At 41.8% G+C, this 21,983-nt stretch overlaps 3 protein-coding genes across 5 annotated transcripts in view; 1 reads left to right on the top strand and 2 right to left on the bottom strand.

Moving 5' to 3' along the window:
- XRCC5 (X-ray repair cross complementing 5) overlaps positions 1-3,813 on the bottom strand; it is a 77,049-nt gene extending 73,236 nt beyond the window's left edge. The window contains 2 exon segments of the mRNA XM_039844722.1: positions 1,096-1,209; positions 3,656-3,813. Of these exon segments, the coding sequence (XP_039700656.1) occupies positions 1,096-1,209; positions 3,656-3,676 (135 nt within the window). The 5' untranslated portion in view covers positions 3,677-3,813.
- Positions 3,814-6,556: 2,743 nt separating this feature from the next.
- TMEM169 (transmembrane protein 169) lies at positions 6,557-18,357 on the bottom strand. 3 transcript variants are annotated; one of them, XM_039844718.1, is made up of 4 exons: positions 18,206-18,357; positions 16,784-16,881; positions 10,656-11,051; positions 6,557-8,412 (listed from the first exon to the last, which is right to left on the bottom strand). In XM_039844718.1, the coding sequence occupies exons 3-4, from the start codon at positions 10,924-10,926 to the stop codon at positions 7,790-7,792; spliced, it is 894 nt and encodes a 297-aa protein (XP_039700652.1). In that variant the 5' UTR covers positions 10,927-11,051; positions 16,784-16,881; positions 18,206-18,357; the 3' UTR covers positions 6,557-7,789. The 3 variants fall into 3 exon arrangements, with proteins under 3 accessions (XP_039700652.1, XP_039700653.1, XP_039700654.1); XM_039844719.1 differs by having other exon boundaries at positions 18,210-18,336; XM_039844720.1 differs by lacking the exon at positions 16,784-16,881 and having other exon boundaries at positions 18,206-18,336.
- Positions 18,342-21,983, top strand: part of PECR (peroxisomal trans-2-enoyl-CoA reductase) — an 18,009-nt gene continuing 14,367 nt past the window's right edge. Inside the window, exon 1 of the mRNA XM_039844717.1 lies at positions 18,342-18,548. Coding sequence (XP_039700651.1) covers positions 18,425-18,548 — 124 coding nt within the window. The 5' untranslated portion in view covers positions 18,342-18,424. The remainder of the gene's footprint in view (positions 18,549-21,983) is intronic.

Genomic DNA, 21,983 nt, shown 5'->3' with positions numbered 1-21,983 from the left:
CTTGAATACAACCAACACAAATAATGTAACCAAGAATGGGATAAGAGGCGTTCTCTTCTTTAATACATTAGGGACTCCAGGTCATCAGAATTTGTTAAAATCTAGGATGACAAATGGGAGGTAGTAGTGCCCAGTGGGAAGGGCAACACCCAGAAGAAACAGCAGAGGTGTCCAGGAGTTGACGCAGTACCCAGGGAATGAAACAGAACTTCATGGACTTAGCAGTCATACCAGGTAGAAGGGGCAGAAAACAAGAGAAGAGTCTAATTCATCCCCTCTCCCCTCTGAATGTGAGCTGGCCTTAGTGACTTGCTTGACTAATAGAAAGCATCAGAAATGACTCTCTGGGATTTCTAAAGCTACGTTATAAAAAGCCAAATGGCAGGTCTCTTAGAATACCCACTCCTGGGACATTCCTTCTTACAACCAGCTACTGCACTGTGAGACTCTCATGCTACATGGAGAGACCACATGCAAGGGTTCTGATGGACAGCCCCAACTGAGTGCATAGCCACCACAAGGCATAACTAGCAGCCATGGGAATGAGCTGTCTTGGATATCTGGCCCAGTATGGCTTTTGGATGACTGAGCCCTAGTGACCATCTGAGTGAACATGCACAAGAGGCCTCGAGAAAAATCACACAACTGAGCCACCCCGTCATCCCACAGAACAGTGAGAAATGCTTTTTTAAAAAATGTCTTCTAAGACATTAAGTTTTGGGATAGGATATTACCAACAAAAGGTAACTGGAATAGGCACAAAGCAGTTCAAAGACTTGTTCAAGATCACAAGATTAGCAAATGACTTGGCAGAGCAAGTGTTCAAACCAAGGCCATCTGGCCCTAAAGATTATACTTTTAAACATGACTTACAATGCCTCGTGTTTCTGGTAAAAACTGTAAAATTCAGTGGAGCGGCCAAAAACAAAAGAGAAAAAAAATATCAGGCTCTAATGGTCGTTGGACATGCATGGAAATGTATGTAAGAAAACTCCTCAGCTTCCTCAAAACACTGAGGCTGGACACTATTAGTAGGCTGATATCTTGCATTATTAAGTGGAGGCAACAAGCAGTTAGAACGAGTTACAAGCTCACCTGTCGCTGCACAAACATGGTTATCACCTTCTTTGTTAGTTCAAATGGGGATTCTTCACCAGGAAAGGAGTTGTTCATGGTAAAGCCCACATCCATACACAGCACAACAGCTGCCTGGAAACAAAGTACCAAAGAGTATTTAAGAAATGTTCATGATAGAAATTTAAAAAAAAAAGAAAGAGATATGTCCTTTGCTTATTTCACCTTAAGAACCTGCACTGATATTTAAGGGATGCACGATAAAGGGAGGGAAAGTAAGACTCATAAATTTTCACTATGGAGAAAGTTTAATTAGCCCTAATATTTTCTGAAAGCTAGAAAGTGTCTGCCAAGACAGGAGCATGCTCCAGGTAGTTGCTGCTCTTTTGGTCTGATCTGAAAACAACCTGCAAGCTAGAGCTAACTACAGCCCAGTTGAGCCCAAAATACATCACATGACTGCAGTTGATCTGCAGACCCACAAGCATGAGAATAGATGCTTTCATTGTAAGCCAGTGATTTGGGATGTAGTTTGTTATAAAGTGTTTTGTGGCAATAGGTGACTACTACAATCTATATATGCTAAAATGATATACCCCAAACAATTTGAATCAGTTTATAAACTGAGAATCTAAAATGAAGACTAAGACACTAAAGCCATTCCAGTAGGGGACAAAGGCATAAAAACAAGTAATACCAGTGCAATGTTCCATGACAAAGGTATGCAGTGGGCACTAAGAGCACACAGGAAAGGCATCTACCCAAGACCAGTGGAAGGGATAGAAGAAGGAAAAGGAAGCAGAAAAGGCTGTCAGGATATGAAACTTGGGAGTCTTAAAGAACAAGTAGGAGTCATGTGAGCAAGGGGAATTATAGATTGAGGGAACCACATAAAGACACCTAGTCATTAGAGAGCAATTAATTATATAAGGACTAAGGAAATAGGGGAAACATAAACTAAAAGGATACATGTGAAAGTCTGTGTTTGGCATCCAATATTTAACTGAGTATGAGCTCGAAGAGTCCTGAACAAATAGTGACTAATAATTTCAAGTGGATTATGAGTCACCAGTATGACACGGCTACAGCACTACATTCCCCACACCTATCTCATTCTAGCCTCCAAAATATTTTAGGCTGTATCAACAGCTTATTGAATTCAAATAAGGAAAAGATCATTCTTATGGTGAAAAAAAGACTAGACTAGCAATCTGGCGACTTGAAATCCAGTCCCATCTTTATTACCAATTAGCTCTGAGTCCTTGGGAATGTCACTTAGCCTTTCTGCTATTTCATAGAAAGCAGCAGTCAGAGGCCTAAGGTCTTTGAATCAGATATCCAAAAAATGGCATCGAAGGGTTTTATAATATAGAACTTGTACAGAAGATAAACAGTCTATGTAACATTTCAAGTTCCTTTCTGGCAGGAGTAAGAAAAACAAGAAAGAGAAACTGGGCAGTATAGCAACTCGGTTTTTATACACCAAAGCAATAAAGGTTGTTAGAATTTTGTTGCAAGTCTACCTGCCATAAACAGTTGCTCCACCAGAGCTGAGAGGTACAAGGGAGTTGAATGGCTACATATGTTCATAATCGTTTTAAATCAACATTTCCCAAGGGGGTATTGAAGGGGCTAGAGATCAGTTGCTCAAACTCCTATCTTGTTTATCTGTATATCAGATACCTAGTTAAGGAACTTGCCTTTGGATGGATGGAAGGACAACTCCCTGGAACACACCTCCCTCTAGTGACCTTTCTAGACAACTACCACTCTCCATTTGTATTGAAGAAATTTTAAAAATTCATTGTAATATGTTATTAATCTGGGACACCAAGGGTCATAGATTCCTAGGAACGCAGAAATTCTCCAGGTCTCCAGAACCAGTCTGGGTTCAAATCTGAGTTTCACCATTTATGGACTGGATGCCCTGGGCTAAGCACATTTTTTATGCCTCGGTTTTCTCACCTATAAACTGAAGATAATAGTTTTCACTTAATGGGCTCCTTGTGAAGATTAAATGATATAGGAATAAAGCGTTTAGATCAGTGCCTCACACAGAGTATACTTTCAATAATGCGAAATATTAGATTATGGAAATAATATGAAGTTTTCTTTACATTTCAAGTTATTTTATTCACAGTCCCTCTTTGAAGTTTCACAATTCTGTGGGATAGGTGTTTACCACGGCTAACTTTCATTCTCGTATAATTTTTTAAAACGCTCGCTTAGAAGCAATGGAAGGAGGTGGGGCTAGGGGGTGGGCTGGGATCGAAGGGTAGAGAGGGGAGGCCGATTTAGGAGAGAGGTGGGATGAGGAAGGCCTGGAGAGGAAGTGAGAGGATTGGAGGGCTGAGAAGACGAAAGGGGAGCTCAAAAGGCGAGGCTCAAATTAAGGTGTGAGGGCTGCAAATCCCCAGCTTTTTTCACAGCGCATCCCTGGGTCTCGGCCCTACTGATCCAGCCCGTGGCCCACCATGATCTTTTTTTCCTCACTCTTTGGCACCGCCGTGATCCCATGATTCCTGTTCTGAACCACCCTCTCCATCCCCAGCGCGGGCAAGGTGCAAGCTCATGGTTCTACCTTATTCCCCGACCGCGCCATGTTGCCGGTCCGTAAGCGGCCTGGTCGCCTCTTCCGGGCGGGAACCTGGCGCGCCGCAACTCAGTTCCGGAGGACTTGGAGCGGGAGCTTGAGAGGAAGATCGGCTTCTCGGGGAACCTGAATGGGGCGGGGAAACCGTGCGCCGACTCTCTGAGCATGCGCAGATTTCCTGCGCGAATGCCTGGTGCGGAGGTGGTAGTGGTCTTTGTGCTGCCCAAGTCTCTAGAGCTAGATAAATGCAAATCACTCCTCCAAAAGATCCACTTCCGTTTTTTTCTCATTGAATATAACACCTAGAGCATTTTGTGTCAGAGCTCTGGCGTTAGATATTCTTGAATATGAGTATGAATCCAGTAAGTCAGTTAACTTGTCTGTCTTCTAAAAAGGGTGATAATGAAAGACTTCATAGATGTGATGACTTTGGAACCAACTCCTGAAGGAAGAGTATTTTACAGGCAATCAAAAGTAGGAAGGACATTCTTTTGCCAAGGAAATGGAATCTGCAGAGGCTTCGAGCCATGAAATAGCATTTGCTAAGGCTCTCCCAATAGTTTGGGGTGTCGCTAGTGTTAAGAGTGGAAAATTTTCAAGTTAAGAGTGGAAAATTTTCAAGCCAACTAGCTAAGTCAGCTACAGGGAAGAAATATCTTTAGATACCAGAAGTTGTCCTACTTGCTTGGGTGTAGGTTAGGAAGCGTATAAGATATGAAGATGGCCAATGTCTGCTTCTGTAACCCACTTACGTGTTAATTAAGGGTGTGATTCTGGGCAAAGATATGCTAACAGCCAACTTCTGCTTCTGTAATCTGCTTCCTTGTTCAGAAGACCACCAGGATATGGTCTTAAGCTTTATAAGCTGCCTCCTCTGAAAGCTCAGGGCTGATCTCTAGTCCTGCGTGGTAGAGAGTCGCCGGCTGGCTAATAAAGGCTCATAATTAATCTCAATTGGCTCTGTGGGTCTCAGAATCGTTCGCGCCATAACATTACCACCCCCTTTCAATGAAAACCGTACAGCCTGCAGTCTCTGCCCCTTTGAGGGAGGCATGACTAAGCCGAACCTTGCAGAGAAACAACTATTTTCTATACCAAATGGCCCACAAGCTGACGGGTGAATGGACAAAGTCTCCAACAACTTACAAAGTATCTCCAAACCTCTGCCCAGACTGGGAAATCAAATCCAACCAAATTCTCTCTTTCTTAAAATTGAACCTGGGAAAAGCTGACACAAAGCCGAAAAGATGTGGAGAGGCCATGAAGAGGCAGGGGCCTTGAGGGAGACAAAGTTAAAAATGCGCTGAAACCAGAAGAGACAGACATTTTCAGACTGCTCTTGAAGGCCAGAAGTTCTTCAAGCTTTTGATTTAAACTCGAGTTATTTTAAAACAAATATTATGTTTAAAAATTTTTATATGACGCATAAATAGAATTACTGGTAACTCACCAGGGTGAAAGAAATTTGCATGCTTTATGTCCATATTTTATCTTCTATGTAGTTTCTCCTTTTTTTTCTCTTCCTCTCTTTTTTCTCTCCCTCTCCTTTTCCTTTTCCCTCTGGCTTTCTCACACACACACACCCCCTCCAGTACAGGTTTGCTTCCTGGAAGAAATAAGATTCTAGTACTTGTGTTTGTTTGCATCTTAGCCATCCCTAGAGTAGATGATCTTTAGAATCATCCACTTTCAGGCAGCTAGACAGTCGTGGTGTTAAGAATCAATATAGACTTTAAGCACTGCTTCCGCTGGCAAAAGGCCTCCATCAAAAAGAGGCAAATATTATTAATATGACAGTGTATGTGGCTACTCCCTTCTTCCTCCACAGCAGAAGGATTCTGGCTTTGTCGGTTTCATTTCTCCCTGTCAGTTCAGGATCTGTTTGGATTTGTATGATACAGAATCGGATGGAAAGAAGGAAAATAAGAGATTGATGGGCTATGGCTAGTAGAAGAAAATGGGCATTTGGGGATAGAGAGAGATGTGTGGGAGCCACAGTCCCATATGAAGGAAATGGATGGGATGAGAAAAGAATGACAATGTTATTTGGGTGCCCCACCCCATGAGCCATGCCTCACAGTTTAGTTACATTTTTCTTCCTCTAATCTAGGCTTTTACATACCTCTATTAGAGCTCTTTTGAAATGATTTTACTTTACAAGCTTATTTTTTCCACTATGTTGCAACCCCGACTAGGGTGAGTGCCGTGTCAACTTCATCCAGATGTACCTTGGGCCTCACCCTCCCCCATTCTGCTATGGCCCCCTTACTCTTGTCCTAATTTTGACTATTTTTAGCCTTGGCCATTGATTTACCTAATTCCAGAAAAATGTGATAAAAGTGGTTGCAACTTCCTAAGGCTTAAGTAAATGTGTGACTATGGAAACAGTTCACCTAAATGGAATCTCCACAAATTAGTGGCACATAGAAGGAGTCGATACATAAGGATTAAGATCATTATATGTAGATGAGACAGCCACCATAGTCACCCTTTTCTTGCAAAGTGTAGCATTCAAAGCAGTTTGGGAAAAATTCAAAGACAAAATGAGCAAATATTGATTAGAATTGATTTTTATTTGTTTGTTTTCATTTCAATGTTTATATTTCTGCAAAAGCACCAGAAAGCACCAAGGTTATCTTCAAAAATGCTGGGCAGAGGTTTTTTTTTTTTTTTTTTTTGTCAAACTAGTTATTTTTAAAAGAAGGGTAGTTTCTTGTGAAGATGGAGTTCAGCACCATATATGAGGCAGATGTCCCTGGCCTTCAATGGGAGAGCATGCCCACCGGTGTGGTTTGATTCACCAACTTCTTCCTGACATAAGAATAAGAAATGAGATATTCTTGTAAGGACCAAAACCTCCCAAATCTGCTTTACCTGTTAAGATTCCTATTTTTTTTTTTAATTAGGAAAAAAAAAATTATTCATTCTAGGAAAAAAATTATGCTAATGTTATATAGTACTATTATATAGTTGTACTTATTATATAATTGTACTCAACTGTTTACTTTCCCTTTCTAAAAAACCCTGAAACCACATGACACTATAGATATTTAATTGCAAAGTGTATGAGTTACTAATATCTATGTATAGCATATACATAGTATATATAGCTAGTATACACATATAAAATCTCTGTGTAAGATTCAGGCCTAAATAAATAAATAAATAAATAAATAAATAAATAAATAATATATCCACCGTTTGAGATCTGAATATATTTAAATAATTACTGGAATTCTTACTTGCCTATCAAAATAGCCATTCTTTCCTTTTTTCTTAAATTAGCATAACCCCAACATTTAACCTGGTATATAACTGTGTAGTCAAAAGACTACATTTCCCAGCCTCTTTTGCTTGTGAGGTCATGTGACTAAAAGTTGGCCAATGAGATATAAGAAGTGTTGAGACTTCTGGGAAGTCTCCTTGAACAGAGAGAATGTGCTCTTCTGTACCCTCCTCTATTCTGCCGGAAACATGGATGTGGCTGCTGCAGATGTAGACAGCACTGGGGTGTTAAAGATAAGGGCGATGAGGATCACATCTCACTAATGGTAGGAGAATAAAAGAAGCCTGCATCCCAATGGTCTGCCTGATGGTCTGCCTCCAGACTTCTTCTATATAAGAAAGAAATAAACTTCTATTTTGGGATATTAATTATATGCAGTTAAATAAAACCCTAAGTGACACACACAAATCTTTACATTCTGCTATACTGTACTTCCTAAATGTTTAACTCCATCCCTATCTATTATTTTATTGGTGGACTTGGTTCCCCCCAGAGCGTCCTTATTCTCCGTCACATTTAGTCATATACTCCCTTGGGTTCCAGGCTCCAGTAGCACCTTCGAGCTCCTAAACTGACAAACAACTGAGGTTCCTATCCCAGATAGCCATTTTAGGGCAGGAAATGAAGAAGAATTTGTCTATTGTATAGGCTACTTTCCCATAAATTGCTTTTCTGTTCCCTGCCCTCCTGGAACCAACAAGATGGTAGGGCAGATCAGCGTGGGCTAGAATATTCTAGGACTGTGAGGGGGAGGGAATAATCAAAAGAAAGAATCTTCTGGAATTGAGTGCTATCCAGGCTACTGGGACCAGAGAAGAAAGTAAGGTGTTGGGAGTTTAGACAGTAGAAGTTTCTACTTCCTGGATGGGATCCTTGTTGGAGAGATTGCCTGAGATATTGTCAGATTCAAGCAATTCCACAATGCTGTAAGGAGAACAGTCCTCCAGACCTAGCTTGCTGCAGAGCCAACCACAGAAACCTTTTTCCATGTCCTGGGCAGCTTGCCACCATGCTCCCCAGGACCATGAGAGCTGGACCACAGCAGCATAGAGGCCCAGGGAAGAGGCCATGGCCATGATGAGCACTGGATAGAAGAGAATGAGGCAGGGGCAACATGAGATCTTGTGCCAGAAGGTCCTTTCCTCATTATACACAAGGAAGATGTTGTACCAGGTGATAGTGCCATAGTAGAAAGAGACAACAAAAGAGAGCACAAAAACCACGGGCAGGCAGATCAGCGTCCAGAGGACCACATGGGGTCCGCGGTCTGCTGCCATCTGGCAGGCCTTTCTGCCTTCAGGTGTTGTTTCCTTCAATAATTCTTTAGGCTTGGTCAATTCCTGTAGCTCCTTTTCTGTCAACGTGACATGGATGTCCACCATCTGACCCTTTTTCTTCCCTCGTGTGATGGTCCCAGTCAGTGTGACATAGCGGCTATCCAAAGGCATGTTCCACATACCTGCAGAGCATAAAAAAGGTGAAGATCAGAAGATCACTCATTTCATCACAGTGCTGTCTCCTGAGGCTGGAGCTGACAATAAGAGTGTCTACTTTTACAGTATCTGAAACGGTAGTAGAGTCAGTGATTCGCTGATGGGCTGAATCTGAATGTGTCTCCCTCAGGAGGGTGACCACTGGCATTACTATTCCCATAGTGAACCCTCAGTCTACACTGATAAAATGGTGAAGCAGGTTAAAGCTGTTTTTCATGTTCTCTCCACTTTTCTGGGTCTCAATCTTATCAGGGTCTCTGTGATATGAAGGGTGTGAAGAACTGTACTACAGACACCACTTTACAGTGATCTTATTTCTAGTTTACAAGTGCTGTGAAATGTTGCTTATGAGTGTCAACTACTGTGTATGAAGTTTGTACTATATGTGTATTATACAGATGGGCAGCCCGGCCCCCTTCCTTTCTTTTCCCTATCCCTACGATTCCCTGAGAGCGGGCCTCCTCACATGCCTGTGGATGTCCCAGCCCTTGTATCCTAGCTTTGTGCACACACGCGTGTGCACACACACACCACCACCATCACCACCACCACTAACCACCAAAAAGCCATCCTTTGGCCACCCTGCAGATACTAACACAGGGAAGTCTGGGGCCCTTGGCATGCGAAATGTAGTCTAGAAGTGGAGGGAGTGGGGAGAGTACAGGCTTTATGTTGGCATATCCTCTATGCCCTGGTGGACTCCTTGCCCCATGGCTGAAAGAGGAATAGAACAGAGCCACCTATAGAGCAGCACCCAGGATAGTGGCAGGGACTCTGACTACTCAGAAAGGCTTTACTGTTCCCCCAGAATCTATGGGTTTCACAGGCTCCCTCATCTCAGTAAATGACACCACCATCTATCCTCTTTGTTGTTCAGTCACTCTTGACTTTTCTCTTTCCTCACTCCCTACCTCCAATCCATCGTCAAGTTCCAGACTGCAGTCTAAATCCAGCCTCTCTTCTCTAGCTATCTCTCCTGCTGTCACCCTCATCCAAGCTTCTACATTAGTGCTATTGTGGCTGCATCGAGACAACGGCCTCTCATCAGCTTTGACTCTTTCCTGTCCTAATCCACTCTTTTAGAAAGGCCAGAGTGACTATTTAAAGATATAAATGAGATGTCTCTCCTTTGCTTAAAAGTCTTCCATTGCCTTCCCTTTGCACTGATCACAAATCCCAAACTCTTTACTATGACAGGCAAGGCCCAACATGACCTGCCTACCTTTCTGATCTCCTCTCATCATCCCTGATTCTTTCCACTCCCAAACAGAAATAACTCCATTCCAGAAACGGGCAATGATGCTCCCACCTTAGGGTCTTTGCCTTTGCTGCTCTCCTTCATCTAAAAGCTCTGTCCAACATCTTCTCATGGCTGGCTCCTTCATATCAATTGGATCAGCTCAAATGTCACTTCTTCAGAGAAGCTTTGCACACTGTGCATTCTCTCCACTAACACCCTCCACCAGTTACTCATCTTCCCATCATTGTGGTTTATTGTCTTGGGAACTCGAATCACTACCTGAAGTTATCTTTTATCTGCTGACTTGTTCACTGTCTGTCTTCTCCTGACCAGAAGGTCAACTACACGAGAACAAGGATGTTGCTTGCTCACTGTGGGCATATGTCTCAGAGGTCAATCCATCTACATAAATAGATCTATCTCATCCATCTCTTGCTGCACAGTGATGCTTATCATGAACACTCCACAGCTTCATTAGCAGCAACAAACATTCTTATGCATGCCTCCTTATGCACATGCACATAAGTTTTATAGAGTAGATACCAAGAATTTCCAGGACACGGGAGTATACATCCACTTCCTCACATTGATGTTATATTTTACCCAGTTTTTGGCCATCCTAAATGTAAAAGAAGCCTATAACTCACTGTTGTTATAATTTGCATTTTCCTGATCTTATGAAAGTCAACTATTATTGTTTCTTTATCTTACATGTATTAAATGACTAGCACTGAATTCTTGTATTACTAATTTTAATGTATAAATAGGTCTCTTCCATTACACTAGGAGTTCCAAAAGAGTGGAGATCTTCATATCAGCCAGAAGAGAACATAATAAATGCTCAGTAAATTCTGTCAATTCGTTGAATGAAGACTGCAACGTTGTAAGAAATTTATCAACAAGAAGAAATAGGTCAGTGAGCAAATGTCTGTCTGATGGCTTTAAGCAAGTGACCCCAGAGAGGCTTACCGTCATCAGCAGGATAGTCTAGGAAATCGTCTCCTTCTTCCTCTTTGGGCTGTTCTCCACCCTCTGATTCCCCAGGCTCATCATCCACTTTCTCACTCTCTGACCGATAGATGATGATAGATTCTGGACGGGAATCCTTCTTCCTCTTTTTCCTACGACCCATTGTGGATTCCCCATCTAGGGCCAGGGCAGCAGCCACAGCCTTCCTCAGAGAGCCCTGGTGGGGGCTTGGGAGCTGGCCCTGGCCTTCCACTGGTGCTGGCTCTTCCATCCTAGTCTTCACATCTAGTTATTTTTTGTGAAGAATCTGATTTGCTTGAGCAAATTTATAATCCACACATCACAGAGCTTCTTCCTGGATGGGGCTATGCAAAGATGTCTCAACGATGAGTTCAACTTGAAAGATAGGAAAACAAAGGCATTAACAAGGAGGGAATAGGGTGATACGGAAAGGGGTTAGGGAAATGATCCTCCACTTGGCAGAAACCTTCTCCTCCCTTTATTTCTCATAACACTTTATTTTGGAGTGCCGTGGACATACTTTATGAGAATGTGTTGTTGTGAATAAAATTTTAATGTGTATTGCAATAATATTTTTGTCATATACACGAACATATAATACTACACAAACTCCATTGCTCTAGCTGGGGCATAAGCCAAGTATAAGGAAATCGGGCGAGGAAGGCTTACAGACAAATGGGGGTTAAGAACCAGTTTTACTCCTACCATAGATGAAGATCCACATTGCTGACCAGTAATCCAGGCTTCTGACCATCGAGTCACGCATTACAACTGTGTTCGAATGGATAAATGCAACTTTCAATGAGCCACCCAAAGATGGCGTAACTTTGCCCAACACGTCTACCCTAGTATTCTATAAAGGACACCTGTCTCCTGGCTTCAAGTTGGTCAAGATCCCAGAAAGTTCCTGAGATCTGTCCTATCACATGCTGGGAGACCAGTGGAGAAGATGCATACTTTTCACTCTTAATACTCCTTTTCTTCTTTTTGTTCTCCAAGCAAGGAGAGGTGAGTAGAGAGGAGAGGATTATAACATTTTAAAAATTAGAAATTCTTTTACACTTCCTCATCTTCAGTGGGAAGATCTGCACATGTAGCAGATACTTAATGGGTATTTGTTGACCTGATAGGACAGAAAAAGGAAAATGCCTAGTCAAAAATAAGATAGGAACACCTGTTAAGAGAGGGAGGCTTAATTATTTTCCCATTTTTGTACACTTTATTATGCTGTTAGTATTTTGTCTGAGAAACAGGTTCTGAACAATTCTCTTTCCTTTTAGGTTCCATAAGAGAGGGTAAAAAGAATTTCCTCAGTCTCCGAGAATTTAATCTTTAGAATTAAGTGAAGAGACAGACTTTGCTCTTTTCTCTGGAAGTCAGGCTTCACCCTGACTTTCACCCTCCACCTCCATCCCCAGTCCAGTGATCGTCAATGTATGTGATGCTGCCCAATGTAACCTCGATAAGCCATTATGATTCTCCATTTTTACCACTCTGGTCTAAAAGACCATCATCTCTTATCTATGGTCCTAAAAAATGCTCCTTATCCTCTGGCTTCTACTCTTGGTCTTACAATCAATTCCACTCAGCAGTTAGAAAGATATCTTGAAAACATTAATAAAATCATGCCATTTTCTGCTTAAAACACTCCAGGAACTTCCCACACTTATAAAATGAAATCCAAACTCAGGTGGCCTAAACACCTGCATGATCTGGCCCCTCCCCATCCTGTCATCCTATGCTGTGCCACCTTTCTCATATATACCACCTATGCTCCAATCACACTGGTGGCTTATGCATTCCTCAAAAGCACCAGGCGCTTTCCCACTTGAGGCCTTCTTAAATGCTATCTGCCTTGGCTGGTATGCTGCTCTGCTCCCACCCCTTCACATGCCCATAGCCTTTGTATCCCCCATGTCTCAGTTCAAATGTCACCTTCTCCAAGGCTTTCCTGACACCAAACCTAAAACAGGCTCCCTGTCTTACCTTTCATTATTCTTTATAACAGCCTATTCCTTGAATAAGACTTATCAACATTTGTAATTAAGCTTTATTTGTTATTTTATCTGTGTATCGTCTATCACCTTTACTGGACTATAAGTTCTACAAAGCGGTACCATACAAGTAGGCCAACAAGTAATAAGTGTTCAATAAATGTTTTTAAGTGACAGTATTAATGATTTAGAGGGAGGAGGTGAAGTGGTAGCAATTAAGGATTAGCCTAACTTTGTCAGAGACTGAGACTGAAGAAAAGTTTAATAAAGAGAGACATTAATATGCTCCTTTATGTTTAATAAGCTCGGTTATGACACAATTGCTAGGTGCTCTTCCTATATCTATTTTCTTCTTTAATAATGGAGGCTTTTAGCTGGTTACATGACTTCCCGGGTAAAGATAACGTTTCTCAGCACCTCTTGCAGCTAAGTGTGATCATATGACTAGTCTTTGGCCAATAGGATGTGAGTAGATATGATGTGTGCAACTTCCACATCTGCACCTCTCTTTACCTTCTTGAGGGCTGAAGTGTAAACCTGATGAACCATCCTCAGCCATGCAGACAAGGGCAAACCCATAGGGATGGCAGAGGAATGAGAAAGAAGAAATAAGAGCCACTCTAACAGTCATAAACCCTCTTCCTCTGGACTGCAATATGAGGAAAAAATAAATATCAATTTTATTTTAATCCAGGGTTATTTTGGTCTCTTAAAACTGCCATATAGAAATCTTACTCAATACACTGGGATTATCCAAGGTTATTTTACGTCCCAACCCTTCTGCTGTGTTTTCAATTCATTGGCCCAGGGGCATAAGCAGATCTTGATAAGTATTTCAAAGTGAGAGCATAAAATAGCATCTTCCCTGATAATAGGTGGTTCAAGCAGTTTTGATTTTCCTTGGTGAGCCAGGAATTCTGAAACTCAGCTGTCCAGTACGAAGGATATAATACTGATGCTGGCTCAAGCCCCACCAGAAACCCACTGGAAAGTTTAATACTCTAAATGATACTGTTAAGGACTGAATATTTGTCCAAAATTCATATATTGAAATCTTAATCCCTAATGTGATGGTATTAGGTGGTGGAATCTTTAGGATTAGGTTATGAGGGTGCAGCACTCACAAATGAGATTAGTGCCCTTATTTAAAAAAAACCCAGAGAGCTCTCTTTCTCTGTCTGTCCTGTGAAGTCACAGCAAGAAGCCAACCATCTATGAACCTGGAAGATGTCTATTAACCAGGCTTTCACCAGACACTGGATCTGCCTGCACCTTGATCTTGGACTTCCCACCCTGCAGACCATGAGGAAAAAAAAATGTTTATTAAAGCTACCTAGTAAATGGTATTTTTGTTATAGCAGCCTAAACAGACAAAGACAGAGACTATTCTCTGCTTATAATGAGATGGCTTCCCGTGTACTAAAAGGGAGTTTCATTAAAAACAAACAAACAGAAACACACACACACACACACACACACACAGAGCTCTTCGGCATTCAGTAAAAACCCAGAGACTCACAACACTACAAAATGAGTATACCAGCCCAGATACAGTGCCCTTGTAGGGCTGAGTCATTAGCAGAAAGTCTAGTCACTACTCCCTGCTGACCAGTTCCTATCCAATCAGTCACTCAGTCACTAACCCCACCCCTACTCCACAGGGGTGGTTCACTGCTGGTTCACAGACCTCTCACCATCAGCCATGATTTCTGTGGAGTTTGCTCATAATTCTCTGCTCCTACATGGTCCCTGGAGCAGACGTGATCCAGTGCCTTCTCCAAACTCATCCAAATACTCAACAGAACTGTAAACTTGGTGGCTGGAGAAGCCAGGAGGCTTTGAAGCCTCTGCCCTTATGTTCATCGCAGGGACGTAAGTAACATACATGGATGAAGTATGGCCGGAAAAAAGCTAATAAGAATCAATGACACTAAGCTTTAGCACCTGGACACAATAAGGAATGGCAGGGGCTATAGTAAATACAGGAGCTCAGATCTTGTCTGAAGTACAAAGTTACTGTTCTCTTCTCTTCCACCCATCAAGCCCACTCTTTTTAGCCAACTGTTTCATAGAGAAATGCAGGCCCAAATGGTATGGATTGTCTGAAATTTCATGTGAAAATTCCTGATTTTAATTGTTGCAATTAGTCCAAATTTTAATACATTACCAAGTGGACAAACAACCAAAACACAAATGGCCTGCCATTTTGCCACTTCTGGCTTATAAATCTTCCAAATCTTAAAAATCTTATTTACGTAAGTTGGCGTGGGAGTGCTCTTACTTCAAAGCAGGGCGAGGCTAGATGCCTCATTGATATGCCCTGCTCCATCGGTTTAAGAACAATCAGGAGTCGACTTCTTGTACCTTTGCCACACACAGACACATCTCTCTTTCCCAAGGAACCTGACTGGGGCTGGGAGGGTGGAGTATCATCATTTTCAAGTTAATATACCACTACTCCAGTGACCTGCGTCTTGCTCCGGCCCCGCTATTCTTTCGGTTCTTCTCTGATTTGTGTATCTTGCTCCGGCCCCGCTATTCTTTCGGTTCTTCTCTGATTTGTGGCCAAAGGGCCACATGTCACCTGACTCTCCAAAAAGCATCTTGATTTATCACCATTAGAGGTACTAGGTCAAATCAAAAATAAAATACTTATCATTTTATCATTGAAAGTTACTAATAGCCCCTCTCAGGGAAATAGTCTCGCTAATGTAAAAAGGAAGGGGAATTTGGCTCAGACTGATCTAAAGTGACAGGAACGATGAAGAAACAGCAACTTAAAACTCCCAGCCTCCAGTTAGTTGCTGTGAATTGGCCGTGAGCACAGTCAGACTGCAGCCTTCCCTCATAGTCCTGTGAGTAGCATTCCTCTTGTCATTGCCAATCTACCTGGTCCTGAAAGGCTCTCACACTGAGCCAGGTTCATCATCTGTCTACAGAGGAAATAGTTCCTGGCAGTGAGAGTAGCTGGTTACAAGGAGCTTGAGCATTTTCTTATTGTAAGATATGATCTTCACCATCTGATCTTCTGTTTGCTTATTGTCTTACCTCTTATGGCACACACACTCTTTCCATCTCCCACTCCTGCTCCCAACATACATACATGTTAGAATATAAATTCTACAAAAGCAGGGACACTTACATGTCTTATCCACTGTACTCTATCTTCCATGCTTAGAACAGTACCTGGCATATGGCAGATGCTCAATAAAAGGTGGCTGAATATCGGTGCACTGGTTAAAAATCTTATTTATGTAAGTTGGCTCGGGAGTGCTCTTACTTCAAAGCAGGGTGAGGCTAGATGCCTCATTGATATTCCTTAGACACCAAGATTCTGTGAGTCTGAATGCTGAGAATCCCACAGAGCCAGCAGCTGCTCTGCATAGATGAGAAAATGAAGTTACCAGGCAGATGGAGTGGGGGAGGGGTGGGAAGATGGGTGAGCAGTAAGTGCATCTCAGAAGATGAAGGGCGCCAGTGTGGGCTAATGCAGTACGTACGACAGGGTGGGAATGTGGAAGGATCATGGCCATGATGATGCCTTTTTCACCAAGACAAAGGGGCCAGTGATGCAGAGTGCAGGGAAGACCAGCATTTGATTCAGTCAAAAGAGGAGTCAGTGCAGTGTGGAGTGGTTGGTCTGAGAAGAGATGGCTAAATCAGGAGCCAGTGTTAAAATTTGGAAACAAACAGCCTCCAAAAGGCAGAACTACTGCTGTGCCTCCAGGTCTTATGGGTTTAGCAGATTTGCACACCCTGACCAATGTCAGAGGCAGAAGCATAGAGGACACGCTTCTTTAACAAAAGATCTCTCAAAGGAACCCCATCTCTCTTAATCACAGGCTCTCTCCAGACTGCGAAAAATAGCTTTCTGATTGCTCATTCTGCAACCTCCTTGCTGCTTCTTGTTATCCTCAGTAGTTAAAACTGGCTTGAGGCCAGTCCTGTCACATTTTCACTGGAGGAACAGAGTCCCTCTCTCAGTCTACTGGGCCACGACACACAGGCTGCAGTACAGCCAGGCCCACTCTGATCTGCCCTGGCAGAGCCCTGTGAATCCATAGGTCCCACCCAGTCATGAAACGCATTAGACTATATCTTTCATAAAATTACCTTTAAAAGAAATTTAAAGTGTTCCTCCTTCCCACGAGAGAAAACCTGGAATTTTCTGGAATAAGAAATGCCTCAGAATCGAGTCAATATTTCTCTTCCTGTTAAAAAAAAATTTTGTTATTGGGAATCGAAATACCAGGAATTATATTTTTCTGCAACAATACTTTGAACTTTCCCATACAAATTTACTTCTTTGTTAAGGAGGCAATGGTATAATTTTTTTAAATTTAGTCATAACTGCATAACTCACTTAACTAATAGAAGTAAGAGATTCCTAGATAAACTATTTAGCAAATGGGAAGGGGAAGAGATTTCTTCCCTTTTCTAATGAGTGTTGATTGGAATCTGTCAGCAACAAAGATTGAAGGACAAATGTTTCTTAAAGGAGGGCAGAAAAGGGCAGGAGATGGAGGAATAGTGAAGAAGCTATCTAATTCCACTCTCTATCAGAACTATTTCAAATTTGCTTTGTGAATAACTAGGTGGTGGGCTCAACCAAAGAATGATGGCATTCGCTTGCTTTTACATTATTTTAATACCCGGCCGGAGGAAATTCAACAGATTTAGAAATAGCACCCTGCCTAGATTGTTAAAACCACAACACCTGACACATCCCCTAGATCTGCAAAGATCTTAGGCAAAGTCTCATCAGGCTAGTACAGGTGTAATCTCACTCTAGTGGTTTGACAGCATGATGCAAGATGAACAATAAGGAGAATCGGAATAATAAATCACTGTTAGTGGGCGCCCAAACACGGATGAGAAATTTCCCCCATCCTCAGCAGGCTCACTCTCCTGCATAAGGAATGAACTAGAGGATAGATTCTCAAGCAGACACCTCTAGATGCACTCTTGCAGGAAGCAGGCACCCTTCAAGGAAAGATCCTCTTTTGGACTCATCAATTTATGCAGCCTGGCAAAAATGGATCAGATGTCGGATCTGGTAAAGGTTACTTCTTCCCTTCATCCTTGAGAGGGAGATGAGGTGGAGGTAGGCTGGGGTTAATTTTTTAAATCATTTATTATCTTGCTTTTGTGGATAACTGCAATGGTACCCTCCTCCTCCCTCATTCCAATCTCCAGGGTCCCTTCCGGAGAACGAAAGGATCTGAAAGCCGAATTTCTTCCCCTCAGCTAAGCCAGCGTCTTCCCTTTCTATCCAGCCGCACACAGCAGCTGGGGCCAGACCATCGCCCCAAGCGTGATGCGGGCGGGCGCAGCAAGGCTCCCAAGCTGCAGCCTCTCCTTTCCCAGATGCCCTGGAGATTTAATGTTAATTAACCGTGAGAGCTATAGCACTGACGACTGAAATTTTCAAAAGACAGCACACTCCCGCTTTCCGTCTGCTTCTATTCTGCCACCCACCCCCGACGACCCTATGGCATCGAAATTAAAAAGAAAAAAACGAACGAGGAGTCTCACCTACACGTGCCAGGGACAGAGGCTGGCAGAGAGAATGCGGAAGGTGAAGAAACCGCCGCAGGGGAGTGGGCTTTCCCTTGGAGAACCGAGAGCTTCTGCAGATGGCCAGAGCGACGACGAGGCGGAGCCAGGGCGTCTTAGGCCCGCCCATCTCCGAGGTTTTTCCGGCGCTGTATCCGAAGTTGGTCTGTCCTACAGACTATCGGACGCTGTTTGGCCATGGACTCTAGTTTCAAACTCAAGAGCAGCCTGGAGGCCGGCTTGCTGCAGAATCTAGTGGCCATCGTCACGGGAGGAGGCACAGGCATCGGAAAGGCCATCGCGACCGAGCTTCTGCACTTAGGTTGGTGAAGCGGCCTCCTCGGCTGCGAATGCCTGATATGGAATAACTTTATATTTGAATGTTACTCAATACCTTATTCTAAACAAGTTTATCAAATTTTCAAGCTACTCATACAAACAAAAAAGTTTATCCAAATCATCTAGCATAAGAATTAGGAGAAGGATTATATTTAACCGTTTTCTCATGAGATAATATAAGAGCATTGCAATAAATTCAAATAGTATCGAAGTATGTAAAAGAAAAAGAAATAGAGCTTTGTCATTCTGCTCTGCTCTTAAATCCTTTTCCTGGAGATTTTCTGTGAATCTACCCACATGCCCATCTATACACACACACGTGTGTATTTTGTTACTTACAAAACTGGGACCACAGTATTCTTATTGCTCTGTTAACTCCATTCCATGTGAGTACACATGGTAGTATTTAATTCTTTTCAAAGTTATATAGTATTCCATTGTATGGGTCACAATAGTTTATTTAACCATTCCTTTAATAGAAATTTAGGTTTCCAGTGTTTTACCCAGCATTGCAGTGGGTTTCCTGGTAATAACTTTGCATCTTGATTCAAGTTTGTATGTAGTGAAAAGCTCTACATACAATTAAAGTAAATAGACTTTCAGAGTTGTGTTTCAGTACAGCTCTACTTGAATCACATAACTTTCCTGAAGCCTTCAGGGTCCAGGTAGGTTTCAGTGATAATTTAGTAAACTTCTAATTAGATAATTCTTGTGAAAAAATGTACTTATATGTCTTATTTGAGGCCTTGGATAAAGTCGGGCGTTAATGACCTTAGTATTCCTGAAGTAGTTTGTTTGTTTGTTTGTTTCATTTAATGAGGTCCATTTTCTTTTCTTTCCTTTTTCTTTCTTTTTTCCCCCAAAGTTGTCTCCATTTGGAGTTTACTAAATTATAACTTAAATTTGAAAAACAGCATTTTTTTAAGTATCTTATTTTAATATTCAGAAGCTAACACATCTTATGTAACTAAAATAATTCTGTCCAAATGGAGAGCCATTTTACTCTCTGCCTTTAGTAACTTCATTTATTCTATGTATTACTGCGAAGTAACATAATTATCCTACAGCCTGGGCTTTAGGGCTCTATTAGAGTGAGGACAGAGACACAGGAGTATGTAGAAGGTGCAGCCAGCCTTAGCTTAGTGAGGGAGAGGAAGAAGGGTTATTAATATAGTGGTGATGATCAGTGCAGTTGAATTTAAATCTTCCATATACCTTTAGGCTTCTCAGAAACGGAGGCGCTCTTCCCTTTCTCTGCTTTGAGGCCGCCCTGGCAAACATTTCTGCTTTCTATATTTGTATATGAAAAGAAAGAAGCATTCTTTTTAGGATGAGCAAAGACTCAAAGCAACAATGGGCAATAAGGTTCAGGATTAGTTAGTAAGGTAAATGGATATTCCAAAATCTGGTAGCTTAGTATTTTCACTTAAGGAAAACACTAGGAGCAATGTCAACATTCCCAAGGGCAGCTATTCCTCTTCCATTAACATTACAATTCCATTAACAGTGGTTCTGTTTTCACTTCCAGTGTTAACTAGTTTTTTATTTTGTTTTACACTTTCATCTTTCTTAGCCAATCCCTCTTTCAGCCATCCATTTTTGTAAACTGTTACATAGGTTTATCATTGGGAGACAAGGAGGCAACAGGACTGCATGTTTGGCTGTCTGTGCATGTGCGGAAGTATAGATACATGGTGACCAATCACGGGCAGACATTGAAAGAAGTGACATGATTAGTCGATTTGTCGCTGATCAGGGTATGCCTCCATTATGCACATTGTGGACTGAAGAGCTAGCTGTGAAGTTTGTGTTCTATGCAATCGCTCACACACAGTTAATATCCCATAGTATCTGAAATTTGAACCATGTAGGTGGGGGACTAGTGTTATTTAACTAAGCTAAGGTAACTGAAATGAGTGTCTGTTAGAGCCGAGCAAAACAAGGACTTATGTTTCACCCTTCCTTGTGTTTTACCCTTCCTGGCTGTGGTGCTCCTTTTCTCATGAATTTAATTTCTACATGTATTATAAATCCCATAATACATTGTTGTCATTTTTACTTTAAACAATCACTGTTTTTTTAGAGATTTGAATAGAAAGAAGGAAATTCTTTATGTTTAGTAACATAATTACCATTTCTGTTTTTCTTCTGTAGATTTTGATTTTCATCTGGTATCATTGTCCTTCTTGCTTGAAAGACTTTTTTTGATCTTTTTTTGAATGCAGGCCTGCTTTAATGAATTCTTCCAGCTATTATATATGTGAACAAGTCTGGATTCTGCCATCATTTTTGAAAGCTATTTTCACTGGGTCAAGAATTATAGGTGCATAATCCTTGCTACTGCCCCCTTTCCCCAAGTACTTTTAAGACATTTCATTGTCTTCTGGCTTATATTGTTTCTGCAGATAAGTCTTCTGTCCTTTTTTTTTTCCCCTCTCTCTTTTGTTCTGTACTTAATGGGCTCTTTTTCTCTGGCTTTAAAAATTTTTCTCTTTATCACTGGCTTATTTAATTATATCATCAGTGTCATTTTTGGGTATGTTTTTATTAATTGACTTTTCTCCTCATTACGGCTTATATTTTCCTACTCCTTTGCATGCCTGGTAGTTTTTCATTGCATGCCAGACATTTGAATTTTACTTTGTTGGTTGCTGGTTCTTTTTATATTCTTATAAATATTCTTGAGCTTTGTTCTGTGATGCAATTAAGTTACTTGGAGACAGATCAAGACTTTAAAATAGGCTTACTTTATGTTAAGCATTGACGTGAACAGCCTCTAGTCTAGGGCTAATTTTGCCTCACTTCTGAGGCCATACCTTCTGAGTACTTTACCCAATGTACCCAAAGTGAGAAGCTTTTCCTGGTGGGAACACTAACTACTCCCAGTGCTGTGTGAGTACCAGGGTGTGTTCTCTCTGCTCATTTGGGGTCATTTGTTCCCCAGCCTCAGATAGTTTCCTTACTTACATGCTCTGATCAGTGTGCAGCTAAAGATTATAGGAAATTCTCTGCAGATCTCTGGAGTTGTCTCTCTCCGTGTACCTCTCTTCTCTCTATGCCCTGTGTAATGTGGCCATCTTAGCCTCCCTTTCAGCTTCATCTCTTCCATTCAGGAGACTGCTGGGCTCTGAATAGGTTCCTCCTCCTTGTGCTGAAGCCAAAAACTCTCTTCAGGAAGCAAGCTGGAATAATCATAGAGCTCACGCCACTTGTTTCCACTCTCTAAGATCACTGCCCAGTGCTACCTGACGTCCAATGCCTGAAAACCGTGGTTTGGTGTATCTTGTCCAGTTTTCTAATTGTTTTGGGCTGTTGGGTAAACTTAGTTCGTGTTACTCCATCTTGACCAGAAGCAGAACTCGCAATTCACCTTTTTTATGGGAACATGTGCAAATTTGCTAAATTATTATTATTATTT

This window comes from Pteropus medius, unplaced genomic scaffold (genome assembly GCF_902729225.1).
Source record: "Pteropus medius unplaced genomic scaffold, Ma_sr-lr_union100, whole genome shotgun sequence".
NCBI classification, from domain to species: Eukaryota; Metazoa; Chordata; class Mammalia; order Chiroptera; family Pteropodidae; genus Pteropus; species Pteropus medius.
This window is presented reverse-complemented; position numbering and strand designations above follow the sequence as displayed.